This window comes from Lygodium microphyllum, chromosome 16, assembly GCF_053477565.2.
Source record: "Lygodium microphyllum isolate KBCC chromosome 16, Lygodium_microphyllum_v1.1.10, whole genome shotgun sequence".
Classification (NCBI taxonomy): Eukaryota; Viridiplantae; Streptophyta; class Polypodiopsida; order Schizaeales; family Lygodiaceae; genus Lygodium; species Lygodium microphyllum.
The window spans coordinates 105,863,882-105,882,226 of NC_141150.1; the positions used below are offsets into that span (position 1 = coordinate 105,863,882).

General features: G+C 41.3%; 1 protein-coding gene across 3 annotated transcripts in view; it reads left to right on the forward strand.

Moving 5' to 3' along the window:
- The first annotated feature begins 3,235 nt into the window (after positions 1–3,235).
- The window catches only part of LOC148023199 (Ribosomal protein L7Ae/L30e/S12e/Gadd45 family protein), a 34,508-nt gene continuing 19,398 nt past the window's right edge, over positions 3,236–18,345 (forward strand). Inside the window, exons 1-3 of one of the 3 annotated variants that reach the window (XM_087696186.1) lie at positions 3,236–3,453; positions 3,568–3,640; positions 8,394–8,463. In XM_087696186.1, the coding sequence (XP_087552312.1) occupies positions 3,372–3,453; positions 3,568–3,640; positions 8,394–8,463 (225 nt within the window). In that variant the 5' untranslated portion in view covers positions 3,236–3,371. Of the gene's footprint in view, positions 3,454–3,559; positions 3,641–8,393; positions 8,464–18,345 lie in introns of all 3 variants that reach the window. The other 2 variants (XM_087696185.1, XM_087696187.1) reach the window with 2 other exon arrangements.

An 18,345-nucleotide genomic window follows, 5' to 3' on the forward strand; every position in this document is an offset into this window, starting at 1 on the left:
TTGCGAGCGTGGAATGCTATCTGGACTTTAGGGTGATAAGATTTGCATGACGTCCTAGCTATCGAGTCTTGCTAGGTAGGCCATGGATTCTACGGACAGACCGTCAAGTCGATATACCCACTGGTCGAGTGATTCTAGGTTGAGGTGCCCATCGTGTAATAGTGGATGCTTACCCTGAGTCCCCTTAGAGTGAGAGAGCTCCACTATCCTCCACTGAACTAGAAATAGTAGATGATCCATCTAGTAGTGAGACGTCAGCAGCTCTAAACAGTCCAAAACTGTCAATTTCCAGCCCAAAAACAATGCCAAATCATGGGCAAATCGAATGCATACATTCCCAAGACATTAGGCATCATGTAGACCGCATATGGGCATCAAACAAGGTAACCGGAGTAGAGTATAAGCATCAAATGCCAATGCCAAGTGTGGCTGCCCTGTTTCTAGCACTGTATAACAGTAAATAACAGTCCCAAATCAGCCAATATTTTAGGCCAAAATCATGGCATAATCATGTGCATACATTCCCAAGGCACTAGGCATCATGTAGATCGCATACGGGTATCAAATAGCACAACCGGAATGGAGTATAAGCAACAAATGCTAATGCCAATGGTGCTGCCCTGTTTTTAGCCTGTTGTGATAGTTTATGACAATCCCAAATCTGAAGAAATCAGCCCCGAATGATCAAGACCAATGCCCAAAGCTTGAATGACATCAAACATGAAGTCTATAGCCCTCTTGATCAAGGTAGAGAGCAAGAAGCAATGGCCAAGTGTGGAGCTGAAGTAGATGAGTGCTACCAGCCTGGAAAAAAATGGTGCAATCTGCCCTGTTCGTGCTGAACTTGCTGCTGCTCCACATGGGCTGAAAAGGGGGTAATGGGGGGCTCAAGAAGGGCCTATCAAAGGCCTATGACAAGCCTCTTTGAGCCTTGATAGGTGTAAGGCACAATATGAGGGGAATAAGCTTCAAGGGTTTGAAGCCATGGCTGCCCTTGTTGTTTGCAACCTGTAGACTGAAATAAAACCCTGAAAGAATGATCAAATACCTCAGTATCAATTCCTTGAAGGTGCCTCAATAGGCCGGAAAGGTGCTCGGGAAGCCGGGGAGTGACGGGAGCTCGGGGAGATCGGATATGGCTGCCGGGATGGAGATCCAATGCGTGAAGGGAGTCGATGCGAAGGTAGAGAAGCACCGAGTCGAGCTCGAGCAAGAGGAAGCCAAGCTCTGATACCAGTTGAAAGGTGAGAAGGATCGAAGCTTGCACGCGAGCTATGGCGGGAGAGCAAGAGCAAGAAAGAGAGAGACAAGAAATGGGAACTCCAACAGTCACAATGTGTGACTAGGCCTTCCTTTATTTACTAGTCACTAAAAATGAATGTAAAGAATAAAGTGACGGGCGCCCGCCACCTGCAGTGTGCAGTGGCGGGTACTATCAGTGTAGTAATACACGGGGCGGCACAGTGGAGGCGCCTTTACCCCAACAATTTCATGATCATTTTCCAAAGCTAGATCAAAATAGAATACTTTGCCCTATTTTGAAAAGGTACAACTTTAGTTCATACATCATGTAAATATGTATATCTATTATGTAGGTATACTGGAATAGTGCTTTAAGGCTTAACATTCATGATCCACTTTTATTTGGACTCCCAAGATAGAATCAAAGACAAGAATTGGGCACAGTGACTCCTTAACTAGCAACACTTGTCCATGATTTGACAACACACTTATTCTCCTTAAACTATTATTCTGTGAAATTTTAATTGCTAATCTTTATCTCTTGTAAGGACATGGTAAATGGCTTTCTCTACTTCAAAATTCTATTGCATCTCTTTTTTTTGGTTGTAGAACAAAAGTCCTTAATGTTGCATGATAAAATTGTGACTTTTCTTGTGTGACTGTCCATGTGGGTAATTAGTTAAGCATCAATAACAAGCTCACCAAGAAGTGCATGCAAGTTGGTAAAATGCTACTAGAAACCTAGCGAATTTCATGGGAGACTTTACGACGAGTTTTAGCAATTTCCTTTTGTTTACTTGCCTTTTGCTTTGAAGCACTCCGATTAGCATTTTCCTATTGACATCCTTATGGCAAAGCGGTTGTTTGATTTGCTTTTCCTTCTAGATTGCTTGAGGTGCCACCTATTTCTTAACCCCAAATTGCTTTGGTGTCTCCAAAGACCCTTCATCCTTCTTGGAAGCAATATCAACATTAGACTCCTCTTCACTTTCACATCGTTCTCATTTTGCTCCTTCTCTGTCTTTTTAGGGCACAATTGGGCAAAAACACCTAGAAATAGTAAGCATAAGTGTTGCCCTCTAGATTAAATGGCATAGGGAGAATATATAAAACCTTACCCAATGCACTAGTCAATGACATAACATTAGCCTCAAATGTACCATATAGATTAGGAAACAACCCCCAAATGGGACACTTGCATGGGAAAACTTCATTTAGTGAAAAATTAGTTGTCCATGGTAAGTCATGCACAAACTTACATTTGTAGTTGACTAAGTAGGAGAGGATACATTCAAACACTACCTTCCTTTGGCCTTGTACCTCTCGTGGTCTCTTCCCCTACATGCATGTGAGATGAATAAGCAAAAGGACAAAGTAAAGGGCTTTATACCCTTGTTGAATCGAGTAGAGAGATGTGACACAAACTACTTACTACAAATGACTAATCATGGTTTTTCACCAAAGGGCTCTCAGAACCTTCAAAGTCTACTAAGAGCTTGGTGGTTGTAACCTAAGGAAATGAAAATATTTGCACACCCTTACCATTATAATAGAGGAGCCAATAGATAATACCTATAGAAGTGTGTGTCGCTCTTCATCCATGGAAATTAAAACGTGTAAATGTTGTCATGGAATGCAAGTATTGAGGCTCCCCATTAACCAAAACAAATATCCATCTAAAAGAGCGCATGAAGCATAACTATAGACACTGTTAAAAAGTTCACGTTATTAAAAAACAGTCCTTTGATGTGTGACATCGAGGCACTTGATACGAAAAAAGTATTGGGCTGATTGAATAAAGAAAGAAAACAAGTTTTGGACCTCGCTTAGCCTATGGAAGTGTTCTATTCTCTTCCAACTAGCCACTTCACCAAACTCCTCTATCACATCATCTTTGCACCCTAATAATAATAAAGTGTTACATTACTAGGACCAGTCTTTCTTAACATTGGGTCCTCTATGCTAAGTCCTATTATGAAGAGCACAGATGCTTAAGATCATTGTAGGTAGCCTAAACCCACAAGAGCAAGCATAGGCCTCATGTTGATGAAAGGAAAGAACTGACAGATGCCTATAGATGTTATAGTTATAGTAATATTAATAGAAATTAATAACAATATTTGCAAAGGATGACAGCGCGGGCTCAGACGGAGGCTGCTAACTCACCTCAACAGAAGAAGAAAGGCGCCATCTCGAAGCCCTTGCTGACAGGTATTCAATGGCGGTTTCATTGCTGTTTATTAAGTGCTGTCCCCCCCTCCCCCACATCCCCCCCACATCCCCCCCGCCCTTTTTTGTTTTCTAAAACATGTGGCAGAGATGCAGAATCTGAGATGTTGGTGGATGGTGGATTGATTAGCGGTCGCCGATTGGATCGTCTCCTGGAGCTGCTTGGCCGGTCAATATCCCAAACCTGCTCTTAGCCTGTAATAAAAAATACATCCTAATAGACACAATCCTTCTTTTAGCCAGTACACAAAAATATATTCTATTAGGACCATGATGGTGTGCTCACAGAAAACTGCATTTTAGTATATTTGTAATAAACAGTACATCTTAAGAGGCCCATTCCTTCTTGTAGCCAGTAAACAAGAGTATACTTTTATAGGACCATGATGATGTACTCACAGCAAACTGCATTTTAGTGTATTTGTACCAGCTGGAATTCTAAAGTGCCAGTCAGGATTTTTTCATGCCCTTAAAATAAGGGTGTTTTAATCTTTGGGTATTTTAGCTATAAAACTAGCATTTCACGTAGAAGACCAGTTATTTTGGGAACTTGCCCTTGCCCTTATTTTAATTGGTTGAGAAAAAAGTCTTTCATAAGCACAGCCTCGGCTTGACCATCTACAATAATTCTGGAAACAAATGAATATTGGCTAGATAATTGTTTTATTGAGCGAAACTTAAAGGCTGCCTATTGTAAGATTTCCAAGCTTGCCCAAAGATTTTAAAGATAGCGCGGTACTGCCAAATGCAAAAGATGATTTTAGCCAATAATAAAAAAGAAATCTTCATAGTTTACTGGAAAAGTATTACAATAAAATGAGTAAAATGAGAGTCTGGATAGGTGGGTGTTGTATTTTGTTTCTGAAAAGAATTTTACAAGGGGTTGTCAATTGCTTGAGAATAGCGAGCTACTTTTGATGCAAGAATAGTTTGGCTAGATGCTCAAAACTAGTTAATTCTAGGTCTTTAGATTAGCAAATGTATTTTGGAATACATCTCTCCAATTTCTATGTGGTACAGTGAAAGGATAGGATGAAGGATACCTAGAAATTTTGACAGTCACATTAAAATTTTATTTTAAGTAGCTATTTGAGCACTCCCATAAGAGAGAAAATGCTATTTCCATGATCAGCTCTAGTTGGTAGGCAATAGCATAATTTGCTAGGTATTGGCAGTGTGATATTAGGAAGTTTCATAGGCAAAAGAGGCCTATTTGACAGATGCTAAACACTTGCCGCCTTGCTAGTGCAAGCTCTCTCTCTGTCTTCCTCTCTATCAAGTCAAGACCTATGCTTATTGGATGACCCTTGATTGAGACAGCTATTTAACTCTAATTCCCCTACCATGAAGAACCACATTGATAAGATGGAGATTAGGGATGAATTCCCATCCCTTGGGAAGATGGTTAAATTGAAGGACATGGCTGTGACACTTTGTCACATCTCTTCTCATCCAAGAATGATATTTTCAAGATGAGCATCCTCACCTTGTGTGAGGGGCACCATCACGTGGGAGGAGTTAATACTGATGATTATGGAGAAGGATGTTGTCACAAGGGGACAAGTTTAGCTGGAGCAGGTACCATTAGCCATATATTTGGCATTGGCACATCAAGGAATGGACAAAAGGAAAAGAAAGAGAGGAAAGGTAAACAAGAACAAATTGACAACGACAAGGATGAAAAGTGCAAAGGTCCTTCCAATTACCCTAATAGTGGGACGACCACTTATCTTGAAGTGGGACGACCACTTATCTTGAAGTGGGACGACCACTTATCTTGAGGAAAAGTGTTGGAAGAAGTACCCTTCCCTTCGATTTGGGGCGAAGGGAGGAGCAAAGGAGTTTCAAGCTACACCATACATAATGGTAGAGTTTGTCTTCATTTATTTATATGAGGTGGATAACACCACATTGGTTTCTTCTTCATTAGAGAAATCATAGTTTGTGAATAGTGGTGTGTCTTGTCATATGACATTTGGATGCGGTTGGCTCCAAGATCTCTATGATAGAAGGGGCTTAGTTATTGTTGATGACAACCCATCAATGTGTGTGTTCATGGTGTGGGCATCATAGCTCTTGAATCTTCTCCATGAGTGATAGGATCTCTATTTAGCAATCATATTTTTTTGTGCTCTAGATTTGGGTCGAAACTATTTATGTATGGCCTCGCTCATCTTGGCACTCTAGTAGTCATCTTCACATAGGAGGAAGTTTAGGTGGACTACATCGGGAGATATCCTTAGGAGGAAAGGCTTTACAAGCTCACAACCCTTGCTACTCATTCTTCTTCAGAGTTGGGGATATTATGAGATGCCTACTATGATCACCTAAACTTTGACTCCCTTCGATAGGCTACATGTGAGGGTTTGTTAGGGTGTTACTAGACTTTTCTACACAACTTTTATTGCTTTGCACTAGTTGTCTTTCAAGCAAAAAACATCAGTAACCCTTTTCCATGAAGACTCTTTGTCAAGCTACTACTCCTTTAGAGCTTATCCATGCAGTTTGTGCTACCCCATGTACACTCATCTCATGGACAAGGCTTTTTATCTCATGTTGGTATAGATTATTTCTTGAGGTATGTTTGGGCTTACTTTCTAAAGCTCAAATAAGAGGCATTTTATAGATTTGTGGGTGGAAGACTTTGGTGGAGAATCTATCCACCTACATGGCTTAAGGTGCTTGTGTAGATCTTGGTGGCAAGTTTTGCTTTTGTGGTTTGACAAGTTTTGTAGGCGGCATGGGCCACGGCATTGTGACAAAGTTTGCCAATACAAGTTACCCATTAGAGAGTGTTGTGGTGGAGTGACAGAATAGGCTAATGCGAAGATGGCCAAGTCCATGCTTGAGCACAAAGGGCTTCCTTATTTCCTCGTGGCTCAAGCTCTTTCCATAGCCCTTTAATATCCATAGCCAGTCCCCTAAATTTGCTGTTCCATATAAATAATGATAAAGATCACCAACCACAACAAACTTGGCAAGAAAGTAGCAGTCAAAGCATGGGGTGCTTGCTTTAGATTGTAGAGGGCCTTTTGCAAGTGGTAAACCTGATCCTTTGATTCTAAAATGAGAAACCTTACTGGCTGGCTGCTCCACATAAATTCCCACATGAAGATACCATTTAGAAGGGCCGACTTTACATTCATCAGGTAAACAGGCCAATTGTGATGGGTAGTGAATGCTAAGATCAGCTAGATGGTAGTAGTCATTTGAGCTGTCAAGGTTACATCCATCAGGTAAATGGGCCACTTGTGATGCGTAGCAAATGCCAAGATCATCTAGATGGTAGTAGTCATCCGAGCTCTCAAGGCAAAAGTCTCCACATAGTCCAAGCTAAGCTGTTGGGCAAAACTTGTGGTAACAAGCCTATCCTTGTGGTGATTCACGGTGCTAGTAGCCCCATTTGACACTAATCACCTTTCTCCATGGATGATGTGGACCCAAAGACTGGGTCAAAATTTGGTCAATGAAATCCAGCTCATCCTACATGATGCAACGCCAAGTACTGTAAAGAAATGGTAGGGTTTACAGGGAGGATTAGAAAGTGAGTCACGATGATTAGGAATTCATATTATTTTATGTCTCTAATTAAGGGTTGTGGAGAGTTTCAACACTTCAAGTTCAAAGATGTCAGGAAATTAAAATTGAGTCTAGCGAATGGCAAAAGTTTGGGGAGGGCCATGCATTTTCAATTTACGAGATTATTATTGGTTGGATATTAAGTCTAGAGGCAGAGTTTTGCACTGGTAGGTTTGATACTCAGTAAACAGCCATGCTTGGGGACTATCCAAGGCTGTGTGAGGCCATTCTAGGCTGTTTTGGGGCTGGAGAGAGCAGTTTTCGGAGAATTTTGAGCTGCTGAAGCATCTTGGCAGGAAGATGACTTGTTTTGGAGTGGAATTGGGGGCTGAAAACAGCAGAGAAACCATTATTTGCTGCAGGTGACCTGGTCTAGAGACCAACCAGCTGTAGGAGACAGCTTCTGCATGACATGCAGCTGCTGATGACTGTATTAAATGCACAAGCAGCTGCAGGTGACCTCATTTTGGTATGTTTCCAGGCTGGAAATGCTGCTGGTCACTGTTTTGGGGCAGCAAACTAGTAAATTTCTCTCTCCTCTATGGCTGATGCATGTGCAATTTGGTGAAGGAAATTGAAGATTTGAGCCTCAATTTGGATCTACCTGTTGCGGATTGGGGCTTTTTGGGTCCCTGCAAACCCCTTGAGGAAGGTTCCTGATGGAAATTGGATTGGTGGACAGTAGAATTGCTGAGAACTGGTGGTCTAGATTAGGGCTGATTTGCATGCAACTGAAGAAGATCAAGGGGCAAATTGAATTTTAGGGTTGCTAGTTACAGAGAAGTACCAACTATTCCATTTATAACAAAGTTTTGATGCTGTAATAAAGAGCTAATTAGTTTACAATGCATTTTTAGCTTACCACCTTATAGGGCTGCTTTACATTTTGCATTTTTCCTTGAGATACTTTTTTTTGGGAAGTTTAATAGAATTTCTCTCTTCTCTAGGGGGAAAAAAAAATATTACCTTTATTTTTAAGTTTGCTTCGAGTTTTATATATATAACTTTACATTCAAAACATTGATCTGAAATCTTCCTATTAGATGGCTACTTTGCTTTCATATTGTTTGCTTGTTACTGCAGGGATGTATTGAATTGAAAAAGACTTGGCAAATTGAACCCTCTTGCTTGTCCTAGATTCTTTTAAGTGTTTGATTTCCTTATTGAGAGAAAACAAGAGTAACTTATTGAAGTTTTGTTCCCTTGCACATGTTGATTGATTGGATTGAAGTGTCAATTTATGTTGTAGAACATACCTTCAAAATAAAGAGTGCAATGCTTTGCTACTTTTAGAAATGCTTAGATTTTATGCATTGCTGTTTTTATGCATGTCCAAATAACAGTGCAGTTGCAGAAGAGATTGGCCAAATAAGAGATTCATCATCAAAAAAAGCATTCTTCCAAAGATGCAAGGTATCTCTATCTCTACAAATTTGGATACACAATTTTTTAAAGCATGGATTCAGAGTTTTGCATATGGATAGGTGCTTAAAATCTGAACAGTATAATGTACAAGGGCTTAGAGAGCTTGGACATGTCACATCCCTGTGCAATTTAAGCAACTCATCTAATTTTGATTGAGAGTTGATCTAGTGATTATTAAAGAGGTTGGAAGCAAGTGACCATAACAAAAGGACAATTCGCAGTGATTGGGGACCGACTTTAAAAATTCCAGTCAAGCTTACATGGTCTGCACACAACTAACAATCACCTCGCAAAATGTTAAGAGCTTTGTAGTGACGTTTTGCTGCCCTCTTATGCTTTTCTTGTGAATTTTGAAGAGCCTGTTTTACTTTCTTGTATGCTTCATACATTGTCTTGACACACTTACCTACCTCAAAATTTTTTTCCCTTTGTATGTTGGACTCTCTCAAACGGTGTCAGAGTGCAGCGATGCGGAAGCATAGGACAAAGTTTGAGAGAGAGAGTGAACACAGAGAGAAGAGAGAGAGAAATGGAGACAGTGTAACGCAGAAAATCTGCAGTGTAGTATGCTGTATAGGAGTGTAGAAATATACATGGGTGTAGAGAAAATATCTGCGTGTGTCTCCGCCTTGAGAACCTCAATCTCCGTCAGCCCGCGCACTGTCAGTCTCAGCGGACCAACTCTGTTAGATGTTAGATCAGAATATCTGAAAGTGTGCCACAAACTGGCTATAAATAGCCAGGAAAAAATAGTGCCCAGCACCAAGTCGGCTGCAGTAAATGCAGCTGACTGCATAAAATAATGATAAAAAAACTGGCCGACTGCAGGCTGCCACGTGGCACCTACGCAGACTGCTGACGTGGCTGCACTGTCCGTACTGCTGACGTGGCACTCTGGTGTCCAGGAAATGACTCTCTAACAAATGGAGCATAATCCTTTGTCGAGAGCATCCTATGAACTTTGACTAAGGTAAACTAGAGAGCTTCCTCATTACCTTTGTAGTCTTGATAGGCCATTGGGTAGTGGACATGCACCCTTTGTCCAATGCCTTGGCTACTTTGGGGTGAGATCTCTTGGATGAGCTGTGCTTCGCTGTTCCTCTTGGCTCAAGTCTTTGGGCTGAGAGGGTGTATTAAGCCACAAAAGGTTAATTACCTTAATCTCCTTTTTCAAGTCAGTAAAACATCCCCAAAACTCAAATATTAAATGCCCCAAAGTGTCCAAACACTTGTTCAATGTCCCCAAAGTGCCCAAGTGCCACCATAGATGGTTGGTTGACTTATGTTTCTATCAATAGGATCTGTCCAGCCACTTTGCACAGCCCCTATCTCCAATTGATGCCCCTCACCCTTGCTGTCCACTTGTTGGTGACTACTCCACCTGCTGCCAGCCAGCTGCCACCATTTAGACAACTGTGTTTTGCTGTCCAGCAGGCCACATTACTGCTGCCCAGCCGCCACAACTTGTAGTGGCTGTAGGCGATCTGTTTCCAGCTACTGCCTGGTGTTTCCAGCATTGGAACAGCTGGGTTTTGCTGCTATACTGACTGCCCTGGCTGACATCATTTTTTGGACAGTCTGTGGCCTGCATTTTCACTTGTTTGAGCTGCTGTCCCCTTCCCAGACCATGCGGACAGCTGCATGTACTCCTCCAAAGGTTGCATTTCCTCCTGGCCATTTCTCCAGGATTGCTACAGCTGTGTTATCTACTGCTTTGACTGTAGTAGCATCCTACATCCAAGCTTTGGTGGTGTGCTGCTTTAGGATCATCTTGAGGCTATCTACATTGGCTCCTATGCTCAGCCTGCTTCTAGGGAGAGAGTTTTTCTCTGCACCTTAGGCATATATTATTTTATTCAACTCATTGAGTTATTCCTTTACACTTATGTGTTTTGAGTTGTCTTGATCCTTAGAGTTTGGTCACTTAAGATATGGACATTGAGGTTGGGATCCAAGTCTGATCTTGGATATCCCAACCTTTCGTGGAGAAAGACATTGATCTTCTCATTGCTCACTCATGAAGTCTACTTCAGTCTTCAATCTATAGAGAGCTTTCTGTAACTTGTATAACATGCCCTTGGCATATGATTTTTTGAACCCTAGAGGCTTTGCAACATAGATCTCCTTCTCCAAATCTCCATGGAGCAATGCAAACTTCACATCTAGTTGATAGTGTCACGAGGACATGAAAATTTGATGCTTTGCTTATGTTTAATTGACATTTGATTAAAGGATTAATCAAATGTGCAATTAAAAGATGCACATGTGTTGCACATGTGAGGTGCAAGTTACATTTTTACAGTTGAAGGCCCACGGACCCTGTGAAAAAGATGGGTATCAAAGGCAAATGTTGTAACAAGTTACACTTGTTAGATTCTAGGTGAATTTTGGTGTCAGTTTGCCCCTAGGACCATTAATTGGCCATTAAGTGTCAGTGGTGACACTAGGGACTAGGCATTAATTAATGGATTAATGCTTGTCCAAGGGTCAATTAATGCATGGGATCACTTTGGGTTGCAAATGGCCTAGCCAATTAATTTTTGGATGGGCTAGGTCAGTTTTTTGGGCTTGGATTAAGGGCTGAATTAATTTTCAGAATTAATTAATTCTGAAAATTAATTAAATGGCTGGAAATTGCTGAAAATGGATTAAGAAAGCTGCCACTTGGCAAAACTTTCCCATGCAAGTGGGAGAAAGGCTAAATAGGGCTGAAGGGAGAGGGAAATCTCGTTTTTTCATTTTGGAGCTGTTGGGAAGAGGTGTCGGATTGTTGCTGCCAGCTTTTGGGGCCATTTTCCAGCCATTGGAGACCATTTTGGTGATGGAGATTGCATATTCTTGACCTTGGGAAGCTGGCAATTGCTGTTGATGCACTTTCTCCTGAAGATCACCGTCTCTGATGCTCCTATTGTTGTTGGTGCATCCGTTTGGGGCTGGTACAGCAGGGCAACAGCTGATTTTGATCAGTTCTTCGCGACAAATCTCAGAAATTTCTCTCTCTACAGCATTCTCTCATCTCCTTCAGCCTTTGCTCAGCCATTCTCAGCAATTCTTAGCCATTCAGAGGAGATCTCAGCCATTTTTGGTGGGCTTGTCTGTAATTTCTGCAGTAAACCCTAATTTACAGCAGAAATTAGGGTATGGCAGTCACCTTGGGATCCGTGCCAGAGATTGAAGGCTCAGGGACAGAAATCAGTAGCTGATAATTAAAGATTATCAAGGGATTTCAAGAGCCAATCCATCCCAAATTGATTTGGGGCAGCATTTGGCCAGCCAAGGGTCAAATTGGAGAAGAAGTCCTGGGTGAATCAAGGGGCAAATGACCCAAAAGGCTTGCTGGTCATTTATGACAGCAAGAGCAATTGGTTAGCAGGAGGAGATTGAAGAATCTGGAGTTATACTCTTTCCAATTGAATGAAAGCTAAAGAAATACCGCAAGGGGCGCCAATTTTGGGGCCAATAGGGTGTCTACTATCCAAGAATGTTATGGTAAAGTGTGTATTTCATTTCATGTGCATTTATTTATTGCTATAATTAACTCTTAAATCAGGTTATCACCACCCATTCCAAGAATGAAGGCTGGTTTCAGATAGAATGGCCATCCCCTATTTCTAGCCAAATCAAGAACGACCCCAAAGGATAATTAGTGCCATCCAATTTGTCTGAGTCTCCAAACATGTTGAGCAAAGTTGCCATTGCTTGTTAGAATTTCTGGTTTTTTTACAACCTGTTGTTGTCCAAAGTACAAATGCAGTTGCAGCACAAAAATAAAGCAAAGAAAAGACAAAAAACTCACACTTTTTTGAAAAATTGATGGCATCAGTGAAGACTTTGTAGCAAAAAGGGCTAAAATGTATGCAAGTGTCAATGTAGGAGATGTAATTGGTCTCAATGTCAATGAATTTGGGGAAAATTCACAAAAGGCCCAAATTTAATTGGTGAAATTTGGTGAAATTTGAGCTCAAATGTGAAAATTCCCAAGTTTTGGCACAAAATTGAGTGAATTCTAAGCATGGAATGCAAAATCCCTAAAATTTTGGTAAGTGTTGGAGTTTTCAGGCAAAAGTACTAAAATTCTTAAAGTAATTTGAGGTAAATTTGTGTTTGCTGTTAAATTTACAAATTTTGCACTTAATAGGGGCATTGCATGCGAACAGGAGGTATTTATGTTGTTAAATATTGATTAAGGTTGAAGGCTTTAATTTTTTAAATATTTAAATCTTGTAGGTTGTAGGGTAGAAGCAAAACGCATGTGTGCAACGAATCAGCATTTGACTGTCGGGACCAGGTGTAGGGCTATCGGGTAGATTGTTAGATGAATGCTAAGACCATGTCGAGTTGCGTGATAGGGCGCAGGGCTGAAATGTGGCGTGGTGTTAGGTGTGTTGTTGGCATGCAACTATCATGCAGTCTAGACGCGATGCAGTTGGCATGCAGTTGTCGATAGATTTCACAACAGGCATTAGGCAGCAAATTGGACAACGTGCAGGGCAATCTTGGACAGTCGTAGGCAACGAAGCTTGAAATGCAAGTGACATGCAAACTGAGAAGAAGGAGAGCAGCTGAAACTTGAGGCTCATCAAAACGTAGGAGAAACATGATAAGTGTAACAAAGAGGAGGTGAAACTAAGCAAGGGAGACTACCATATGTAATGCCACAAATATGGTGGATTGAAAGCGGATCACTCCAATAGACCAAAAAGGGATAAATATGCACATGTGCATGTTTACAATAATAGAATGCCGATTCATTAGAGTTATGCAAGAGACAATGCATGTGTGATCATGTTGATGCAAAATGTGATGCAAGGGTGCCACTTGGATAGTGCCCTCGTAGGAGAATTGTTCACGTTTCCAAGTGTCCTTTTACAATCATATCATCCTGATGATGCGGATGAAGATAAAAGTACAATATACATAATGTTACCACCAAGAGAAGAAAGTGTCTCTCTCTCAAACTAGATCGGAAAGTTTGAGGGAATCACCCTCTCCCTGTGAATTTGAAGAAGTAGGGGAGAGTGTATCCAAGCTGATCGTGGGTCACAAATATCGAAGCATCGGCCAAATGACCACCTTGGTCAATATGTTTGCAAAATTATGTGATAAAGGCACAAACTCTAGGCCAATGGTGCTTGCTCTTTGGTGACTGCTCTCACGTGAAGTGGAAATGGACCCCCACATGCCGTGTTTGTGGTGTAATGATTGGATTGTTTGCAAGGGCAATGACACTCTGGTTGGTGCAATAGACAACGATAGGAGAGTCACATGGAAATTGAAGTATCTTTAGTAAGCTCCTTAAGTAGATAGCCTCCATGGTACCATCAAAGAGAGCCCTATACATAGCCTTGGCCGTGGATTGTAAACTTCAAAGTAGATAGCCTCCATGGTACCATCAAAGAGAGCCCTATACTCAGCCTTGGCTATGGAAGCCGCCACCATCTCCTGCTTACAACTAGGCCAAGGGATGAATGCCATGACCAAGGTAAGGAGGTAGCCGCCATGGGAACATCGGGTGTTAGGATCTCTTGCTTGTGAAGATATGCTAGGGTTTGCATTGAGGAAACAAAGCATGTACGATCAAGATTGAAATGCAAAGACTCAGACAGAGACAAGTAAAGCTCAAACCCTAAACGCAAAACACAAAAGACAAAACTCAAAACTCAAACACAGAGACAAGCACAGAGAGAAGAAACTTTGAAGTAAATGGACTTGTAAATGAATGTAAGAGTACATAGAATGCCCAAGCGTAGAGGAATGTAGTATCAAAGAGTGACGTCCACCAGAGACAGATCCCAAGTGTTATGACCATTAGTCAGAGAGTCGGAGTGTGAGAAATACCAAACATTGATGACCAAAGTGTCAAGGAAATGAGGTGACAGCAGGAAAGGTGTTTGTTGATGTTGACGGCTTGCTAGACAACAAAAACACATGTACTACAGCAATCGCCCCTTTGGGAGAGATGACAGTAGCCTATTGCCTAGCACCCGATGTTGAAAATGCAAGTTGATTAGGTGCTATGATGACACAATAGATAGAGACCTCCAAAGAGCAGTGTGATGGTTGAAAATAGGTGGATAGTGATGGGTTGTTGGTGATGACGGTTGAACTATAGATGGTAGGTGGCTAATGGCTGAAATTTGCATGGTAAAGTGAAACTTGCACAAAAGGATTAAGGTTGAATGACATCTATTTATAGATGTTAAAGGGTGTTCCATAAAATTAGGGTTTTGGGGGACCATTGAAACTCTCTCAAACCTCGCACCAAATTTGTGTTTTTCATTAATTAAGTGTGTTTTGGGGCTGTTTAAAAATGCTAACCAGTTGTAAAAGGTGTTTTAGCTCAACATCCCCTTTTAGGCCCAAAATTGAGCCTAAAATAAAAGACTGGCAATGTGTAATCCGTGGTGGAAAGTTAATTTTAGGGGTGGTGGCTGATTAAGAATGTCGAAGAGCGAGAAACACCAAACGCTGATCACCAATGTGTCAAGGAATTGAGGCGACGACAAGAAAGGTGTTTATTGTAGACGGCTTATTGGAGAGCAAAAATGTAGGTACTACAACAATCACCTGGTGGAAGAGATGGCAACAGCTTGTCGCTTAGCACCTGATGTTGAAAACGTAGGCTGATCAGGTGCTATGATGACGCAATAGATAAAGACCTCCAAACAACAAGGTGATGGCTGAAAACAGGCCGCCTAGGGCTAGATACTTATGGGCTGCAGTTGGTGATGATTGGACAACAGATGGTAGGTGGCTGATGGCTGAAATCTGCATGATAGAGTGAGAAACTTGCACAAAAGGATTAAGGTTGAATGGTGGGTAGCCCATCTATTTATAGATGTTGAAGGGTGCCCCAAAAAATTAGGGTTTTGGGGGACCATTGAAACTCCCTTGAACTGCGCACTAAATTTGTGTTTTTCATTAATTAAGTCTGTTTTAGGATTGTTTAAAAATGCTAATTAGCTGTAAAATGTGTTTTAGCTCAACACTGCCAAGTCAAAGGAGCCTTGCAGACATAAACCAAAACCGTAAGTTAGACCATAAGAATAGGTACACGGCAAATATCTCAAAACATGAAGACATGCAATTCAATGTGACATCCTAGGTGTAGTGAAATACTAGCAAAGCAAACTAATTGAGTAAGCTAAATCTCGCCTAGTGCGAATCAATCAAAGGAGTTTCCCTACCATAGATCTATAGGTGTGCTCATCGAAGGGTGACAAAGAGAAAGTAGGAAAGTATAGACCGAGAGCCAAAAAATGTATCATATGGAGTTCTTTGAGGGACAGATGCAATTAAACACCAGTGGAGGATGTACACCAAAATGCTAATAGCCTAGACTCAAAAGCGCTTAGGGAGCTCTATTGTGAACAACGTAGAGTGTGCTATGTTCATGATGGTCCGGTTCCTACGCTCTACGACTCCATTTTGTGAAGGGGAGTTGGTAGAGGTAAGCTAGCATGAAATACCATGCTCTTGTAGAAACTTGAAAAACTTGTGGGAGGTGAACTCGCCTCACTGTCACTCCTTATGCACCTTACACAACAACCAGTCTGGTTTTGCACTAGCCGTATTCAAGTAGAAAAATTTATAAAGACATTGGTCTCTTCAAAAAGTACACCCACATGTAGCTAGATAGATCAACCACAAGAAAAAAGAAGTATTGTGCGCTCTCCAAGGCAGTGTTAGATGTCGGCCCACAAAGATCAACACGAATCAATCTAAGAGGCACCATAGCTCTATGTGTAGACTGCTAAGGGAATGGGATATGGTGTTGCTTTTCAAATTGGTAAGCTTTATAGATATCTTGTGATAGCTTTAGGCGTGAAAGGCCATCAACCATTGGTCAATGCGACAACTCATAAAGAGGGTCAGCCATATTCGAGATGTTCTAAGTGAAAATGCCAAAGATGCTAGGTGCTTATAGGCTCGTGTGTAGTGGCTAAAGCTTGGAAGCGTTATAACCTAGAGGCCTTGGCTATTGTATTAGAAAGAAACTATGTCATGGGGTATACGCCACTAGGCTGTCTCTCATCAGTCATATGATGAGTAGCTCCATTGTCTAGAATTCACAATCCAAGGAGCAGCTTAAGTACTCGACTGCGACGAGTAAGTATCTGTAGTTACCTCGTGAGGAGACAACTCGCAAATGTGGGCGAGACTCACATTCTCAAATATCTCTACAGAGATGATGTGAACCTTTGCAAACCAGCTAGACAAGTCCTCTGGCATTGAGAATGTTTTCGATTATGATGGCTGACTGATGGCAGCATGGGTTTGATTGGCCTTGCTACTACCCTTGTTAAGGATTGCTACTACCGTGTCTCTACTGTCGGGGTTCGCTCGACTGAGGGGCATGGGTCTAAGTTTAGCTTTTGGTGTAGTACCTCTTGCCTTTGATCGACACTTGTTGTCAAAGTGGCTAGCCTTTTGACAATGTTGACAATATACCGATTTTTCTTTGATACACTTTACCTCCTAGGTTTGAGATATGCGTGAGAGTTTCCTTGGGTCTCACTAGATTGATTTTGATTCTAATTTTAAGTTTGATTGGAAATTTGATTTTGTTTATCCTTCCCTTGCTGCCCCTTCTAAGAAGAAGTAACAAGAGTCCCTTTGTAGAGATCAAACTATGAAACTGATCAAACAATCGAGTGTAACACAGTAACTGACACTCAAATTCATAGAATGTGGGCATAGTGGGCTGTGAGATCACTTGTTACACAAAACGGAAGCATTTTCTTGGTAGCTTGTTTAGAAACAATGTGACTTGATTGTTTGAGGTTTTTAGAGCCCTTGTGGTTGAGAGCTTGACGAGAAGGTATTGATACTCAGTTAACTTGACTTTAAGTCATCTTGGTTAGTGATCCTAAAGTTTTGGAGCTCATGATCAAAATTGATGCAATGGGTTCTATCTTGAGCTGCAATCAAGTGTGCTCAGCGCTTGGATGTTAAGTCAAAATGTTGAAGTTGTGAATGAAGTTTAGGTAATAGAGCTTGTATCACCTTGACAATAGCGGAGACATTCCTAACCTTCCATGAGTGGACAACCCTGTATGGAAGAAGTGCAGGACCAGATTGGGGTTCCAACCTTGCACAAGATCCCATAGGTTTTGTGAGTCAAGGATGCCTCATCAAGTTTGACCAAGTAGTAAAGTTTGACTGTCACCAGGTGGTGATACTTTTTACAGTTGCTTTCCTTATTTACTTATATAAATATTTTATTTTTCTTTTCTTTAATTGCTGTTGCTTTTTACCCCCAGAGTTCTCTTGGATTAAGCCGAGGTCTTTGCATGGCCAGAAGAGGCAGCCATTGGGAGACTAATGGTTTGTCTGAGTTTTAGGACCGGTTTCATATTGAATGGGCAGTGAAGAATATAGTGCTAGTGGTTTGGGATAGTGTGCTTAGTCACTGGAGATGGTGTAGGACAATGAGCCTGGCCAAGACAGAAGATGTACATGTGAGAATGCTCACGGAATAAAAGTCACCGTAACTGAGCCACATTACACTTTTTGATGTGGTTGCAATGATAAAAGTTGCTCAGAACAACTTGAGGAATGTAGGGGTCACCATCCTTAAAATTTAGAGAGTTACTATTTTTTGACCCCAGAATGTGTTCGTGTCATTATCTTCGTTTTTGCACGAGGATTAATTCTCTGGTCCGTGTTGGGGTCAAATTTTGCACTGATCATGGAGAATTTTGGACTGGAAGGTTTAAACGGGAAAATTGTTACATGTATGCCATGTGGCACAAATTCCCAGAAGAGAGAGAGAGAGCATGAGGGGCAGATCTGGGAGTGAAGTTTTGAGGAGCTGAGGGTATATTGCTGCAAGTACATTAGCTATGGAGAGTACTTCTTGGTCTTTGA